General features: G+C 53.9%; 2 protein-coding genes across 8 annotated transcripts in view; one reads left to right on the forward strand and one right to left on the reverse strand.

The window, feature by feature from the left end:
* Window positions 1–1,061, forward strand: part of SIMC1 (SUMO interacting motifs containing 1) — a 31,837-nt gene extending 30,776 nt beyond the window's left edge. Inside the window, 1 exon segment of the mRNA XM_037057808.1 lies at window positions 1–1,061. Within this exon segment, the coding sequence (XP_036913703.1) occupies window positions 1–56 (56 nt within the window). The 3' untranslated portion in view covers window positions 57–1,061.
* On the reverse strand, window positions 657–13,109 carry KIAA1191 (KIAA1191 ortholog). Of its 7 annotated transcripts, XR_005068175.1 has the most exons (10): window positions 12,889–13,108; window positions 11,773–11,887; window positions 11,418–11,503; window positions 8,843–9,021; window positions 6,244–6,370; window positions 4,301–4,425; window positions 2,374–2,477; window positions 2,059–2,201; window positions 1,492–1,952; window positions 879–890 (listed from the first exon to the last, which is right to left on the reverse strand). XR_005068175.1 is itself a non-coding variant. In XM_037057811.1 (9 exons), exons 3-9 carry the CDS (start codon window positions 11,443–11,445, stop codon window positions 1,744–1,746), a joined length of 912 nt encoding a protein of 303 aa, XP_036913706.1. In that variant the 5' UTR covers window positions 11,446–11,503; window positions 11,773–11,887; window positions 12,889–13,109; the 3' UTR covers window positions 657–1,743. The 7 variants fall into 7 exon arrangements, 6 of the variants coding, with proteins under 6 accessions (XP_036913706.1, XP_036913704.1, XP_036913705.1 ...); XM_037057811.1 differs by having other exon boundaries at window positions 657–1,949; window positions 12,889–13,109; XM_037057809.1 differs by having other exon boundaries at window positions 657–1,952.
* Between the last annotated feature and the right edge of the window lie 3,078 nt (window positions 13,110–16,187).

Here is a 16,187-nt window from a genome sequence, read left to right on the forward strand (position 1 = left end):
CCCTGGAGCGCCCCCTGAGGTCCTGCTACACGCCGGGCACCAAGAATACCTCCTGAACTCTCCGGCTACTGGGAAGTTCTGAAGTATGGAAAGTAGTTACGTCTTAGAGGACCAAACCCACCTTATTTATCCGTAGGTTACAACTTTCTAACTCTTTAGTAAATACTTTTTGATAATTCTATCCTAGCCTATTCTGAAATATGGCTTAAATATGTAAGGTGTATATATTTTTGATAAATTATTTATCTATACTTTCTGAAACAGGTAATACTATATGCCCTTCCATGTTTAACATTTCCATTCAAGATGTGAAAAACTCCCTCTGAACAAACCCTAGGTTCAATGTTATGTTACTCAAGGCACCGACGACCTGTTTCAAAAGAGAAAGACGCATTCGTTTCTCCCTGATGGAACACAACCATCAATATTACGTTGCGCACAGACGTGACTTTGTGGCCAATCCATTAAGATCTCATGTAATGAGGCAGAAGATGGGGGGTCAGAAACAAGAGGATGAGCGTGTTGCAAAAATGTGTAAAGGACACAATAAAAAGGCGATGGTTTTTCCAACACCAGGTCTCCTGCTTAGGCTCCATGACTGAGTGGGCAGAATGCAGTAGTCACTCCCAAGGGGACAAACAAAACAGTCGTCCACATTTGAGAAAGCAGTACAGATTTTTATTGTCGAAACGAGATCCGAGTGTAACAGAACACGAATAAATTAATTGTTCTCATCATCTGAGACTCCAGGGCCTCTCTCTGGAAGGGTCAGCGCAGCTGGCCACGCAGACCGGCTCCTTCCAAAGCAGGAGCAGCCGGGGTTTGAGACCAGGTGTTCAGAATGACGACTGGACATGCCCTTGGTGACGGGAAACGCAGGTGCACAGGTGCTTCCCGGCTCCTTCCCTCGGGAAGCCTGGTGTTTATCCGGTGTGGGCTCACTGGGGGAATGACAGCTTAGAGGAAATTTTTTCATCCTCCCACCTCTTGGCAAAAGCTGCAGGCCCTGCTGATACTCGTTTCACGTGAGTGTCCAGGCTGCAATCAACGTATAGTCACCACTACCTTTACTGTGAAAAAGCTTACCATCCATTTATACCTAAACAGTAGGCTGAAGTTTCTCCTTAGAAAGTTTCCCACCCAATTGGAGTTAATTTGATGTCACTTTGAAGTGTAACAAAGGATATGAGAGAAGCCGTGCCCAGCGCCACTGCCCCGGAGGCCCCATTGTTAGGAATGGCCAAGAGCGAGGGCTGCAGTCTCCAGGCAGGAGGGTCCCTGCCAAACCTGCTTTTCTTCGAGCCCAGACATCAGACCGTGGGTCCCCACTGGGTCCCCGCTCGGAGAGGGTGGGGGCACCAGCTGTTGAGGGCGGAGCCTCTTGGCCATAGCCTGAGGTGCCTTCACCGCCCGTGGTGAAGGAGCAGCACGAACACCATCTACCTGGGAAGCGACTGTCAGGTTCTTGTCTAGGCCAAACGGTGCAAACACAGGCGGGGAGGCCCCACACGTCGCTGCTGAGAGGACCTAGTCTAACTTTAAACTAAAGCAACACGACGACTTCCTCCACACAAGGGCAGGCTTTATGCTAATGTTTCCCAAAACTGTCTCTACTTCTAGCCTCAGTGTAAGGGGTTTAAAAGAAAAAACCAAAAAAACCCAAACACTTCCTATGTCAGAGCCAGAGTAATCGTGGAGTGGGTGCAAGACACCCTCTATCCGGAGTCATTGGAAGCGAAAGTTCTAGAAGCCGGTGGGTGTGAGCACATTCAAGTCCCGGGGTTTGAGATTATGGGTACGAGGCGGCTGTTTCTTCCCTTCGACCACCGGGACATCCATCCTGGGCGGCCTGCAGGCTGCTGGGTCCTCGGCCGTCCGGGCGGCCTGTGCGCGCATAAGCTCCATTGGGGAAGGTTTCTGGGCCCCTCGGTAGGGCTGGACGGCCAAACCCGCTGCAGGGGTAAACCAGAGCACAGGAGTTCAGAATGAGGGACGGCTCCCCGCACACACGGGAAAATGCCTGCCATGCTGGTTTCTCTTTTGAGAAAGCTGCCTTACCTGAATCGGACTTCTGGAGGGGTCTTGGTCCAAAGAGGCTCCATCTATCTGCCGAGTTTCTGTCTTTATCCCTGCTTCCAGAATCCATGGCGCTCAGATTTGGGCCGGGCAAGGCCGCGGAAGAGCCAGAAGAGAACCAGCCTCTGGCAGAGAAAGAACAGAACAGTCTCATGCAGCCTCTTCCTGCCCCTCTGGAAGTGCCCCGCGCGCAAAGCCTAGGGACTGTCACCTCCCCCTTCTCGCTCTGGAACCGCGGGCTTAAGTCCCAGTTTCACTTGCACAAGGCGGCTCGGGAGGGGCACAGGAAGAGCTCACCTGGGCTTCTGCTTCGGGGAAGAGTGGGGGGTGCTGCTGGGGGTGGACTGGGCCGAGACCGGCTTCTCTTCTCTCATTCTCTCTCCACTCTGCAGTTTTAGTCTCTGTGCAGATGGGTGAGAAGAGAGACGTCAGCTAAGTGTGTGTAGAATCAACCTGGTCCACACCAACTTCAGGCAAAAGGAAAACATGAACAGGTGGAGTCATTTTGGGTTACAGAACAGTCAAGTCAAAGGAGACATATTCCTTTGGCTTTGCCATACTAAACAGAACTCTGTTTAAAAAATGCACTAATTCTTCAACACATCTTAAACACTCCTGTACTGAACACGGCACCAGGCCTTCTAACGTTACCACCTCTGCCGGCCAGTAAGCGCAAGGACCGGACCTCAAGCTGCAAGCCCCCGGGGCTTTCTACGGACGGCCTTGAACTCTCCTCTTGCCACCTGCCTTGCCACCTGCCTTGCCACCGACAACCCGCCACTGTGTCTCTCGAAGCCACGACTCCAGGGCCACGCCCATCCTCTGCAGCTGCCCACTTCCTCGGTGAGGCCCGCCCCGTTCTGTCCTTTTCCTCCCACCGCCAGTCACGCTGGCCTCCCTCCTCGCTGTACACACACGTCTAACACAGAAGAGCGTCCACTGGGGGAGAGACCAGCCTACCTGCCAGCTCTTCCGGAGCGAGGCTCCCCGGCCGTCTCTGTGCTCCACGCCCCACGTGCCCAGGCCAAGCCTGAGCCACACCCCAAACACTCCCCCTGTCGATCTAGGTAAGCTGGCATTTCAGCCAGCCTCCTGCGCTGCCCCCTCGGCCACGGGGCAGAAGATGGCCCAGCGTCGACCCTACACCATTCGGGGTGAACCGCTGCCCCAGAACTCTGACCAACACCGGTCCTGGGACGGTCCATGTCACAGGCCGACAGAGTGCCCCTCTCCGGAAGCGACAGTCCTGACAGCTTAAACCGGCCACCAGCCCAACCCTGGTCCCCACAGCAGAGGCTTTGACTCTCAGCGTGGGAACATAACCTGGGATGCTTGTTACAACACGCCACAGTCCCCAAAGTCTCGTACCCCTATAAACAGGCCACTAGAGCCACACGGTCCTTCCTTCCACACGCCGTGTCTCACGACCCTCCCTTGAGCCCTCTCATGAGTCAGGTTCTCAGACAACGTTGGAACTTGGGGAAAAACACCTACAGGACCAGGGCATGGGGGGACTTGAGCTCAGGTGCTGTGACCAGTTAAATACGTGGCCTCGGGCCCTGGCCTCTTCACGTACAGAGCACGGAGCAGAGGCCCCACAGAGCAGAGGCCCCACCTCGAGGGAGTAGGCGGAGTGAGCGAGGGCAAGGGCCTCGGGAGTCGCACAGCGCCCTCGGGCCTGCAGTGGTATTCCCTGAGCGAGAATCATCTGAAATGGTTTCATTCACACACCTATTTGGGCATTGTTCACCTTACCCAAAATTAGTCTCCTTCATTCCCATTTTAGAAAGAGCAAGAACATTCCAATTCTACATTAGCTTCTAATTAAAATAAATTAAACCTCGAGCACGCCCTTCCTTTCCAGCTGGTGTCACCTCCGTGGAGGCTGCCTGCACCTCCGGTCCCTCAGTGCCGCTCCTGCTGCTGCGCCTCGGGACCCGCCCGGCCTCACGCTGCTGCCGTGCCCACCAGACCACCCAGGGAGCACAGGGCTCCGGCCACCTCCCGACTGGACGCCGCCCTGGGCCGCCAGAGTTGAGGGCCCGCAGGGAAAAGCACTCCGGCCCTTCCCGCCATGGGGGGGACTCACAGTTCAAGGACCCTCACCCGCTCCCACCACTCCCCGCAGCCCCCGCCTAGCTGAGCTGGTGACTTCTGAAGCACACCTCCAGCTATGAGCGACAAGGGCGTCGTACTTCTCAAAGTCCCTGAGCAAGGAGCTTACATGGAGCGCTTCTGCCCCGCGCAGGTACTTGGTCTCCTCGGTGGTAAGGCCCTTGTGGGGCGTGTAGCCGGCGTCTCTCAGCCCTGCCTGTTGCTCAAAACGCTGAATGCTCTCCTGGGTCTGTTCTGGGGACAGAGGAGATGACAGTCATGCCCTTCCCCTGCCATCACACACAGGGGAGGGCAACACAGACACCCGCCGTTCTCCCAGGAGCAGCAGCAACCTGAACCTCGCACGGAGGTCTTCGGGCCCCAGGGAACTCCTTACCTCCCTCACTCATGCGCTGCACGGTTCTCTGTGTGTTTAGAAATGAGCAGGGAGAAGCCCGCTGACATTCAGTAACAGTGGATGTTCTCCAAATACAGTTCCCCAGGAGGGACTCGCCACCCTCCCGACCACACGGGCCACTTTCGGCTAGATGGCACCAAGGGACCGATCGGAGCCAAACCACAGAGAATGTGCCTTGAACTAGCCAAGTCCACTGAGCTGACATTTCCTGTGCGTTGAAGTGCCCCTCAGCGGTGCCGGGCACGCAGGCAGACAGCTCCACGTTAGGTAATCACAGAGTCGGCCACACTGTCGGATGATCGACAACCCAAATTTTGCTCACTCTGTACACACACTTCCTAACACGGCCCCACGTCCAGGAACGCGGCAGCTCTGGACCAAAAGTCTGGATCCTGGTGTCCTTTACGACTCAGTCATTCCCTGTTGAAGGGACTATTGTATTTCTACCAGAAACAGACGCTCAGGGGAAAAAAAACACCCAAATGTATAAAGATACTTCCCTGTGTTACCAGGTAGTGACCTGCAAATTTAAAAGGCAGGAAGGAATTCAGTGCACCAGAGCACACCAAGACCAGGATTTAAATGCGGCTATTTTTAAAACGTGAAACCACAGCGACATCCGAAGAAAAGACGTGGCTGCTCTGTGTGCACCTGCGCAGAGCTGTGCACAGGGGCGGACGGGAATGAGCCAAGGAGTGTCTGAGCAACAGCAGAACGTGCAGGAGTTAGAACGTTCCGGACTGCTGGGGAAGTGTACTTTCAGTGAAGAAGTTATCTTGGCCGGAGCAGCAGGAACGAGAGCTCTCTCTCTAACGCTGCCAGAACCCTCTCGGGCTTACAGGGTACACGCAGCAGCTGCTGATTCAAGTGGTGTGTGTACACGTGAACTGGAGCCCAAGAAGAGTTTGGACTTTGGTTCCTGGGCGAGTTCTCCAGAACAGGCTGGACAAACGGATCCTCTCCCAGGGCAGAAAAACAAGGACTTCCGACTCTGCGACTGAGCCAACAAGGAGGACCTCTGCGGGCCTTGTCGCTGGCAGGGGCTGCTGCTGACACGCCGAGCTGTGTGTCTAACAACTAATTGTTAACAGCGGAACCAAGGGTTCAAAAAAATGCAAGCTCCCCGGTTTCCAGTCTCATTGGGACCTCAAGTCATACATTCTAAAGAATAAAGAAGCTTCAGGCAACAACGTTCAGGAAGTGAGAAAGCTTTGAGCCATTTAATTTTAAAAAAAGAAAGAAGAAGAAGAAAAAATAATACGGGGCGGGTGGCGGATGCTTCCAAGGGCCGCCTCTCCCAGCAGCAGCTCCCAGCCACCAAGCACTGGGCCACCTAACCCTGTCTCCACCTGCCAGCCAGGCTCTTCGTGTCGTTTACAAGGAGACGGTCTCAATGGGTGAGTGACCTGCCCCAGGCCACACAGATGCACGTGGGCGTGTGAGACCGTATTAGCAGGAATGCACCTCTGTCAACAGAGATGCCGCGTGTTTGGCCAATCCTCACGTCCATGCAGCTCCACTGGTGACTGGCAGCCCATCAGATACTTTCGCTGGCCCCTGCCAGGCACGGTCAGCACGGGCGGAGGCCGGTATGCCTGCGGGCCCCCATGTCCACCTCCCACCCCTGCTCCACTAGGAGGGTGCAGAGCGCTTACTTGTGATCAGAGAATTCATGATGACACGGGTGGCTTTAGCCTTCACCACGGGGACCTTTTCCGTACTGTCAATGGCCGATGACAGGGTCATGGCAGGGGAGGAGACACTGGCCTCTCCTTCCTCCACCTGTTCAAGAGAGGCAAGGTGAGCACAGCAGGAAGGCCGCACACCTACACTCACTCCCCTGGGGAGGAGGCTATGGGAACACCTCGAACCTGATACACGAGGACACCTTTACGGGCAGGGGATTTGGCGTTTCTACCTGATTAGGTGTGTATCATCTGTAGTGACAAGAGATAAAGACACATAAATAGACACAAAAAAGTGGGAAAGCCAGAGTGGGAAGCTGAGGGCTCCTAATTCCCAGCCATGTCTACCCACTGAACTGATCCAGGCCTCCTGCTGAGCACGGCCCACACACCTGGGCCACGCCAGCTTGGCTCCTCAACTCACCGCTGCAGGCGCTCAGCAGACCTCAGACAGGTTGAGCATGGGAAGCCCTGGAGGGCTTGTCCAACAGGTGGCTGGGCCCCACCCCAGGGCCAGTTCAGTAGGGTGGGGTGGGGCTCCAGAATTTGGTATTTTTCTAACAAATTCCAAAGTGATGCTGATGCTGTTGGTCCCCAAAACCCCACTCCGAGGACCACAGCTCTAAGGGTTCAAGGAATCGTCTTTTAGAACCAACCAAAAACTCTATGTAGTTCCTTATCTTGAACCTGAGAGCTCGCCACCATGCATTCAAACCCCCAACACCACGCTCAGGACTAGCAGGGAGGAGAGGGCCGGATTTATTCTCTGTTGTCTGCTTCTCCAAAGGAATGAATGGAGCCCGTAGGCAAGTGGGGGGGCGGCACTGAAATGCCGCGTCCCTGTGGCGACCAGGGCCTGTGCCTCCCAGCTGGGACTCCAGGGGGGCCAAGCCTGCATCCCTGCTCCCTCACTTGGAGGGTGGCAGACAGTCAGGACAAACGAAAGAATGCAATGAGTCCCGCTGGGCTTTCCATTGGGAGCAGCTGTTCCAAACCGGCAGCTGTCGCAGCTGGGGCGCACCAGCAAGGGGAAGCCCATTCTCTGCCTTGGCAAGCAAGCAGCAGCCTTCACACAGGAAAGGGCGCGCTGCCCTCAGGACCGCCAGCAGGGCCTTGCTGCTGTGCCGCCCTGGCCCGAGCCCTCTCCTCCCGGGACTGCCAGTCCTCTTTACGCTAGACGTTTCCTCCTCACAGGTGACTGCGTCGGACTGGCAGGTAAAGGACGCGAGGACGAGCGTACCCCTGAGCTGGAGGGGGTGCTTTTGCAGAAAGGAGCTCCCTGTTCTGACAGCTTAAGGGAAGGGGAGGGGGGCGGGCCCATGAGAAAGGAAGAATCAAGCGCAGCTCCGCGGGGTCCCTGCTGGCCGGGGGCAGGAGTCACAGTGTCCGCCACACGCCCGACACGTGTTCTAACCCCCTTTGATTTAACCTCGCAGCACCTCCATGGCCAAGGGGTCTCGGGTGGAGACACTGTTGCTCAGGGATGAAGCTGTGTGTCCAATGTCATTGCTAATACACAGGCCATTAGGGGATTTATGCCCAGGTCAGTTAAAGTCATGGCTCACTGTGTTGTACTTCCAAGGTCAGGCCCTCATCTGTCATGCAGCTCAAAGTTCAGTGCAACTGAACTAGTTTATTCAGGCAACACTGAGTCAGAAGTCACAGAGACACCGCCCCTACAGGCAGGGAGCGCAGGCCTCAGTGACACCGAGGCAACGGGCCTGGGAGACCCCTGGAGCCACAGTGCACCGATGGGCTGTGAGAGCAGGCGCGGTGGAGCGTGCGCCCGAGCGAGCCAGGGCCCGAGGACAAAGGCTACCCTCCCAGCGAAAGAGGCGGGTGTGGCAGGTGGGAGAGTGTGACGATAAAAAGAACAGCACATGATTGGGAAACAGCCAATTTCCCCCCAATCACTCCATGAACATTCTGGGGTTTGTTTTGTTCTCTGCCCGATACTGCAGGTAGACCACAAAACTGGCCTCGGCGCCTGTCCTCCAGAGCTGGCGGGAGGTGATAAAGTACCACATGGCGTACGACAGGGGCCTGTGGCAGAGGCAGGCTCAGGGAGAGGTGGCAGTCTCATCAGGAGGAAACCCCCACAGGAGAGATGTCTGCTCTGAGACCTGAAGGACGCCGCTGCTCAGGCAGGTGGCGGGAGAAGAGAATAGGGATGGAAACATTCCAGGCAACAGAGCAGCTGAAGCAAAGACGTGAAGGCACTGAACACCCTACTAAGTGCAGGAAACCTTAGGTAACTTGCATGGATAGATCAGTGGGGGCAGCAGCACACTAGGGTCATGCAGAGCCAGACTACGGAGGTTGCATTTTTAAGGCTGTAGCGAGTCGGGTGGGGATGGGGTGGACAAAGAATCTCGGGAGGAGAAGACGTGTCCACTCTAGTTTGAATTAAAAAGGACCAAAGGCCCACCGACTCCAGCAGAGACACAGAGAACACACGTAGGGATTAGCGGCAGCCAGACTCTGGGCGCTGGAGCCACGGAGGCTCCTGGGGCGGGGGAAGGGGAATGAAAGGCTTGGCTCGCCAGGGGCAGCCCGCAGGGTCAGGTACCTTGGCGAGGTGCTGATACTTTCGCTCTGGAATCACTGGCTTCCAGGGGATGCTGCCCATGTCCGATGGGGGAGGAGTCATGGGCGCGGGGTCCTCCAGGGCATCATCGTAGCTGAATGCCCGGCGGTGTATCCCGATGGGCAAGGACATCTTGCCTAGAGGCCCACTGGGCTCAAGGGCTAAGAACAGAGACACCTGTCAGGATGGGTTCAGCGACTGAACACTCATAGCTTGACGCTGATCTATGGGCAGTAAAGCTCTGAACCGCTCACTCCGGGACACAGCAAGGACAGCTTGTTCTGGAATAGCCAGACCAGTCAAGGAACGGTAATCCATGGTGCTGACCCCTGTCTCTCGGCCTGACTCCTGGATTCTCCTCTTGACCCACTCAGCAGCCCTGGTGCATTTGTATGGTTTAGAAAAACTGGAAATTCAATTGAAATCACCCGAGCAAGGTCATACAACGTCACACAACGTCAAAGTGCAGTAAAGAATCAAAAGCCGACCCTGATTTCAAAGTTTGTGTTCTTTAGGCCACAGATTCTGCCCCACAGCCACGCCAAGGCTCTCAGCTCCTGCAAGACTGAGGATATGACGTGCTCCCTCCCACTTTACAGGTGAGGAAACCAGGGCCTGGAAGCGAAGCGACTTGTCCACGTTCATTCAGCAAGCAGCCAGCAGAGGTGGACTGCGGATCCTCTGCCTCCCCTCCCCCACCAAAGGAAACGAGAGCAGGAAGACAAGAAACTTTTGCAAGACGCTGCCAGCGTCCTCACCAGGTCCCAGTGCTCTGCGTGATCTGAACGGCAGCGCCAACCACCACACAGAAACTGCTGACGGCCACTCTTCCGAAGCCCCACCGGCTGCTCCTGCCAGGCCGACCGGTGGCGCGTCCCGCCGTGACAGAGGCACCCTGCTTCCAGGGCACTCTCAGTGCTTCCAGGCCAGGAAGCAAAGCCCATTTTGTTGGTATCAAACTAGCCTGTCCAGATCCTGCCTTCAGCGTGACACTGTCCTGTTGCTAAAATTATACAATCACCCCTCAAGACAACAACTCGTGGGGCAGTAAGTCCCAAACCCGCAAAGACACTTCATTTAAACAGTAAGGGACCAAGCAGCTACCATTTTTACTGTTAACATGGATAATAACCACTAACAAACCCCTAAAAACAGAAAGAGGATTAGTGGTGGCCAAGCCCTGGCCCGGCAGGCAGGGACAATGATTACAAATGGACGCGAGGTTTTCTTTTTGGGGTAATGAAGATGTTCTGGGATCAGATAGTGGTCATGGTCACACAACCTTGTGAATACTAAATTCCACTAAGTTATTCATTTTAAATGAGTGACTTTCATGGTGAGTTATCTCAATTAAAAAAGCAAATAATAGCCGTGACTGGTGTGGCCCAGTGGGTTGAGCAGCCTCCTGCAAACTGGAAGTTCACCGGTTCTATTCCCAGGTAGGGCTCATGCCTGCATTGCAGGCCAGGGCCGTGGCTGGGGGCGTGCAGAAGCCGCCAATTAATGTTTCTCTTGCACATCAATGTTTCTCTGGGCTGGAACACAGGCCGCAGCCAGCTCTCACTCTGCATGTAATGCTCCGCGCTCCCCACACTGCGAAGCCTCAACACCGTGAGTGCACCCACCCCAAGCTCTGGGGCGCTCACAGCAGAGCTTACGGTCAGCACAACAGCAATGGAGGACAGACCAAACGCAAGCAGATGAGGTCGGGGACCACAGAGGGGCTGATGAGGTCGGGGACCACTGGGAGACACGGGGGAGACTCCTGTTACTCCACTTAATTTGGGAGCAATTTCAAAACCATCTTAAGACTCCTCCCATGAGCCATCCCAACAGCCCTCCTACAAATAATAATGAAGTCAGCTTATATATACACTAAGCAACATGGTCCTACAAACAGACCCCCAAATTTTCAGGGCAGTAAATGCACATTCATCACTAACTTTTAACTCACATTTTCACACAGTTTATGTTTAATCGTCATAGCAGCCCGGAGAGACAGGCGCCGTCATCAAGCCTGCACTGATTATCTAAAATCCAGTGATCCCAATTTAATTTAAAACATCAGTGCCCCACCCCCACCTAAAAGAGTCCCAGGCGGGATCAATGACTTCAGTAACCCAGAAGTGACTGTCCTACCTACAGAGACCCAGGACTCATTCCATGTTGCCATGGCGTTTTCATGACTACGTTCCATTTGCTGCCTTTAAAGCCGGCTGGGGCCTTTCTGCCCAGGCCTCAGAAATTCCAGAATTCCACCGGCCCCCCACCCCCCACAAACGGGGGTGAGTTTAAACTAAAGTTTTGCTACATACCTCAAGAACTACCCACCTTACTCTGAATTCTTATTTAATGCTGTAGGAAAGTGACAAATCTGTCACACCCTTGAGTGAAGTGACTACTCTCCGGTTAGATTCCGGGTTCATTACACTGGCTGGGCGGTTAAAAAGATATTTAAATGATGCCAACCTAACCATCGACACAAGGTTCAGAAAAAGTGGTTTCTGGATAGCGGCGTTAAGGGCGACAGGGCTTGACCAAAAAGAATTCAGTTTACCGGGCACTTCTGATTGTCTCGAAGCCATTGAAAGACTGGGATCCGGTGCTTTTTCTATATAGATTTCAGAGCTGAGTCCCTGCCACCTAATAAAAATAACAGAGAGCATTTTCTTACAGTCAACACCAAAGAGCACCAACACTGTTCTTCTGACAGGCACGCAGACTTTCACATGTACAACATGGAAACATATAAAGAGCCAATGGGTGAGAAACATGCCGAGGAAGAAAAAACAAAACAAAAACAAAACAACAACAACAAAAAAGGATAATAGCAAAGGTCTCGCCACACCTGTGGCTGATCTTAAACCTGTGCTATGACAAAGACAGGATACCTGGTGAAAAGGTCACCTTACCAGAGAGAAGGGATGTGATGATTAAGCTCACAGGTAGATATTAACGAGGAACATTGTTCAGCTGCTGCCAATTAGCTAAGCTGCTTGGGAGGAGGCCGAGTCCATTCCAGAGGTTCTGGGAACAAGAACCAACCAGCATGTGTTGGCACAGCCGGTCAGAGTCTGCCCCACACCCTCCCCCTCAACATTCCTGCACCCCCTGGCCTTGCGAGAGGGATTCAAAGTTTGTTGTTTGTTTTTTCATGTTTTAAGTAAGTTAAGGCTCAGGGTCCAAATAACCTGGCCCACAGAAAGAGGATACGTAGCTAGGGGTTAAATTCCTGCTTTACCGCCAACTCGGACTGTATTTACAAGGGTTTTAGACCACACTTATCCTGTGCTGTAACCCTCGCAGGAACGCTGCAAAGCAGGCATTATTTATCCCCGGTTTGAAAAGAAAACTAAAGATCAAAAGATAAGTGATTGGTCCAGGGTCACAGATAAGTGGCCCATCTACAAGATAGGTAGTTTCAGCCCCATTTTACAGGGAAGTTCACGCAAAGCCCTAAGAAAGCTGTTACTTGCCTTGCAACTTGCTACCTGACCCCTCTCTTCTGGAGAGGGGGGGCAAACTAGCTAGATGGAACTCAGAGGGCAAACTAGCTAGTTCTTCATTAAAGAACATCGCCTAAACCAAAGTTCGGCCATGCCTGGGGTCTGGGGAGCCTACCGACCTAGATACATCCCCTCCTGCCCTCGTCCCCTCCCCCGCAGAGCTTCTCCTACACGGGATGCCCGATGATTCCAGCAGGATGTGAAACGCCAGGCTCTGACTCAACACCCCCTCCCTCCCGCCGAGCAGGGAAAGACTAAGGCGATGAGGGTCGAGGCCTGGCACTAGCCGAAGGGTCCCCGAGGGCAGCGCAAGTAAGAAGCTTCAGAGGTGAGGTGGCTGGGCGACGAGTGGGGTCCCAGCTCCGATGAAGCAGAGGCGAGGCCCGCTGGGGTACCCCGGAGCCTGGGGACCGGGAAAGGACTCGGGCCAGGGCCCAAGTGGAGAGGCAGGGAGCGCGCCCCACTAGGGGAGCGGAGGATGTGGCCCCAGGGAGGCCAGGCCCGCCCGGCCTGTCTACTTACCGATTTCGCCGCCGCTGAGCTGCCTGCAGCCCGAACCCCGGCACTAAAGAGGCGCCGAGGACCCACGTCCCTCTACAGGCTGTGTCGTAGTGGGGACCCAAGTCATGATGTGAACGGCGTTGTGTCAGCCGCTACCCTATGAGGTTCCGGCACCGACCAGAACCTAAGCTGCCAAGCTGACCAGCAGCCTCCCCGACGAAACCTCCGGGAGCCCTGAAGTCACGCGAGACTTTGCCCGAAAGGCCCTCGTGGTATGCTGGGAGTTGTAGTCCAGGATCGGAAAGCGCCCGTCACCAGGACCTCCTCTGCACTTCTAGTAAGAAGAGAAGGGAGCAGGGGCCCTCTTTCCAGGAAGAGCTGTGTTTGTCAGGGTTCATGCCAGTAGCGGAACCAGGACGGGGAGCAAACTTCATCCGCCTCCCCTGGACGAGGTGATCCGGATGCCATTTCCCTTTTACGCCAACAGCGATGCCTGCTGAGATGTCACAACCTGAAGGCAGACTTACTTTTCCCCCCACAGGGTTTACTGATATGGTAAAGCAACACGTTTCTACCCCACGTCCCAAGCTTGCCATCAAGGTTCATCTCAGGAGGGCTGGGGCTGAGGCGCCGGGGGAGTGGATCTCACATTTAGACTTCGGCATTTGACACCTGCGAGGTCTACCGGCAGGACGGAAAGACTTGCCGCAGGAGTGCCTTTATCAGGCCACTGCGCCTGAGTGCGCCATAAATTAGTCTTTTAAGTTCTATAACTAGCTTATGAATAGCATTGCAGTGGGGGGGATCAAAAGTGTTACTTCTTTAATTGGGAACTTTTAAATAGCATATACCGCAATTTTCTACCCTCTGTGGAAGCAGAACTGACACCTTCCTCCATGGGAAGGACAAAGTGCAGGTCACACCTCAGCCAGAAGGGGGCGGAAACTGTACTTTGCATCTTTTTATAAACCAGAAGACAGGATCACTGGGTTCTGTTCCTAGCACTCCCTCCCACCGACCCCCACCCCCACCGGAGGAAAAACTGAACCCTTTCCTGGAAGTTACCAGCCCTCTGACTAAAACGACTTTACCCCTGACTTTTGTGGTGTTGCTGTCTGAAGACACAGCATGATCGAGGCAGATAGTAGCCGCATGAGAAAACCAGTTTCCACAATGAACATCCTAACCATACGTTTGTAAACTTTACTACCTTCTGGGGTTTTCTTCTTTAAATGGGTATTGTGGTTTCTTTTTTTTTAATTGGGGATTTCATCTAAAGCCTTCAAAGCCTTGTGCAAGTCAACTAGTTTTCCAGACGGTTCGGTTGAACAAGGAGGATTCGGTCACGACTGATCCGCAGGTCGAAGAAGGGCACGATCTGAGCTGTTCCGTTCAGGCTGTCTTTCTCGGCTCCTGGTTGTGGGGGGTCTCTTGTGGCCTTAGAGATTCCCCTCCACCCCTCTTCTGTGCTTTTTTCCCCACTCTGGTTTTGGTTCTTAGCCAAGCCTGACTCCAGTTCTCAGCACAGCTACCTTACTTCCCCATGGGCAGTAGCATCTTGGGGAAGTTCTGCTTTGAGGTCTGACTGTATGGTTCTTTTCTGGGGCAGATCCCAGTCAAGGGGCCCTGTGTGTGGTTGACCAGGGGATCCGGTTGCCTTTTTCATGTAGGTTTTCAACATACACTTACCAGGACACTAATTGTCTAAATGCTTTTGCCCCTGAATTGTCTTTTTGCAGTTCCTTGGGCATTTCAAACTTTAGTAAACTTGGAGCCTCAAAAATTAGAATTGACCAAGATCTCTCTTGCATCCACCCTGGATGCCCCGTATCTCGAATTCTACTTCACAGGGGAGGGGGCGCCTGCTTTCCTGTAGACGTCTGCCCGCTCTGGCCAGGCCAAGCCCTCAGAAAGGCCCATTCCTTAGACAGACCTGCCAGTGTTGACACAACCCACCAGCAGGCAGGAGCTTGGTCACTGGGAAGGCAGTAAGAGGGGCATTTGCATTTCTGGGGTCTCTAGACTGGGAGCTTTACCTGGAAGCCTGCCCCCTTTTTGGTCATTCTAGATGAGGCTTTCCACCTAGCAGTGCTCAGAAATGTCCATTTCCATTGCCCAGTTGGCAGCAGAGGAAACTAACACGCTCAAGAGGACCTTGGCAAAGGTACCTCAGCCAGAGAGTAACAGAGCCCAGGGCTGAGTATCTACCTGATAATTTAGTTATTGGCTGCCCTTGGCCTCAGCTTCTCCACTTTTTACATCCCAGGGGCGGGGTGGAGGGGGGGGGCGGCAACAGGTTGAAAGCAACATTCCAGAGGAAGAAATAAAGGGAAGCAACATCTCCCTCTCGTGGTGAGGGGGGAGAAAGAGTTCATCGGAGAGATAAAGGATGCTGGGTTAGCGGGTGGACGATCAGACTGTCCTTAGAAACCCGTTTATCCAAGCTGATACTACAGCCGGTGCAACGAAGGTGCAGAAGGACCCAAGCCAACGTCACACACCTAGTGTGGCGCAGTTGGTTAGACAGAAAGCGTGTTTTTGCGTCTTCCTTTTTGTCAGGCACTAGCTGGGTGCTCCGAACACACAGGAGCACAGTCTCTGGCTTTTGGGCTGAGCTGAATGCTACCAAAATTCGTACGAAGTCCCAGCCCCCAGTACCTCAGAATGTTACTGTCTACGGGCTTTTCAGGGACCCACAGGAAAGTCTCTGAATACTTAAAGTAAAATAACTGGTCTAATTTTGTTAAAAACCTGCACTATCGATGTGGTTATGTGTCTGCAGATTATTATGTCAACTTCGCTTACGACAATATATAATTTTCATAAAGTTGTCGTTTGAAAACAATTTTGGAGTTATTTTTCTCGCTTTGAAATAAATCCCCAGCGAGCACCTTAGCGCACCTAAAAAAGTTTTTAGTCAATCACAAATTAGACAAGTTACCGCAGCCATAGTTCCTCCTTGAGGTCTTTGAGGGATGCTCAGAAAACAGGTTGCTTGGGTTTTAATGCAAACCCTACCAATGCACTACGGTGCGACCCGGACGGCGATCTTCCCTCCCACGAGGTACAGTTTTAAGGAGTAACCGAGAACATCCGCGAGCTAAGCCTCCGGCACACAGCGAGAGCTCGGTAGATGCCAGTATCACCGTCTCCGGTCCTGCTCAGGCACAGCTTCTCGCTCCATTCCGCACCCACAGGGGGCGGGAGGTCCCTAAGCCAGGACCCGCGCCCCCACTCCCGCCGCAGGGGCGCGGGCGGCCCGTCGCGACAGCGGTGGTGCATTGTGGGGCTTGTAGTGCGGAGCTGGCTGGGGTTGGGTG

Source organism: Sturnira hondurensis, unplaced genomic scaffold (genome assembly GCF_014824575.4).
Source record: "Sturnira hondurensis isolate 20B ecotype Veracruz unplaced genomic scaffold, ASM1482457v3 Scaffold0009733, whole genome shotgun sequence".
NCBI lineage: Eukaryota > Metazoa > Chordata > Mammalia > Chiroptera > Phyllostomidae > Sturnira > Sturnira hondurensis.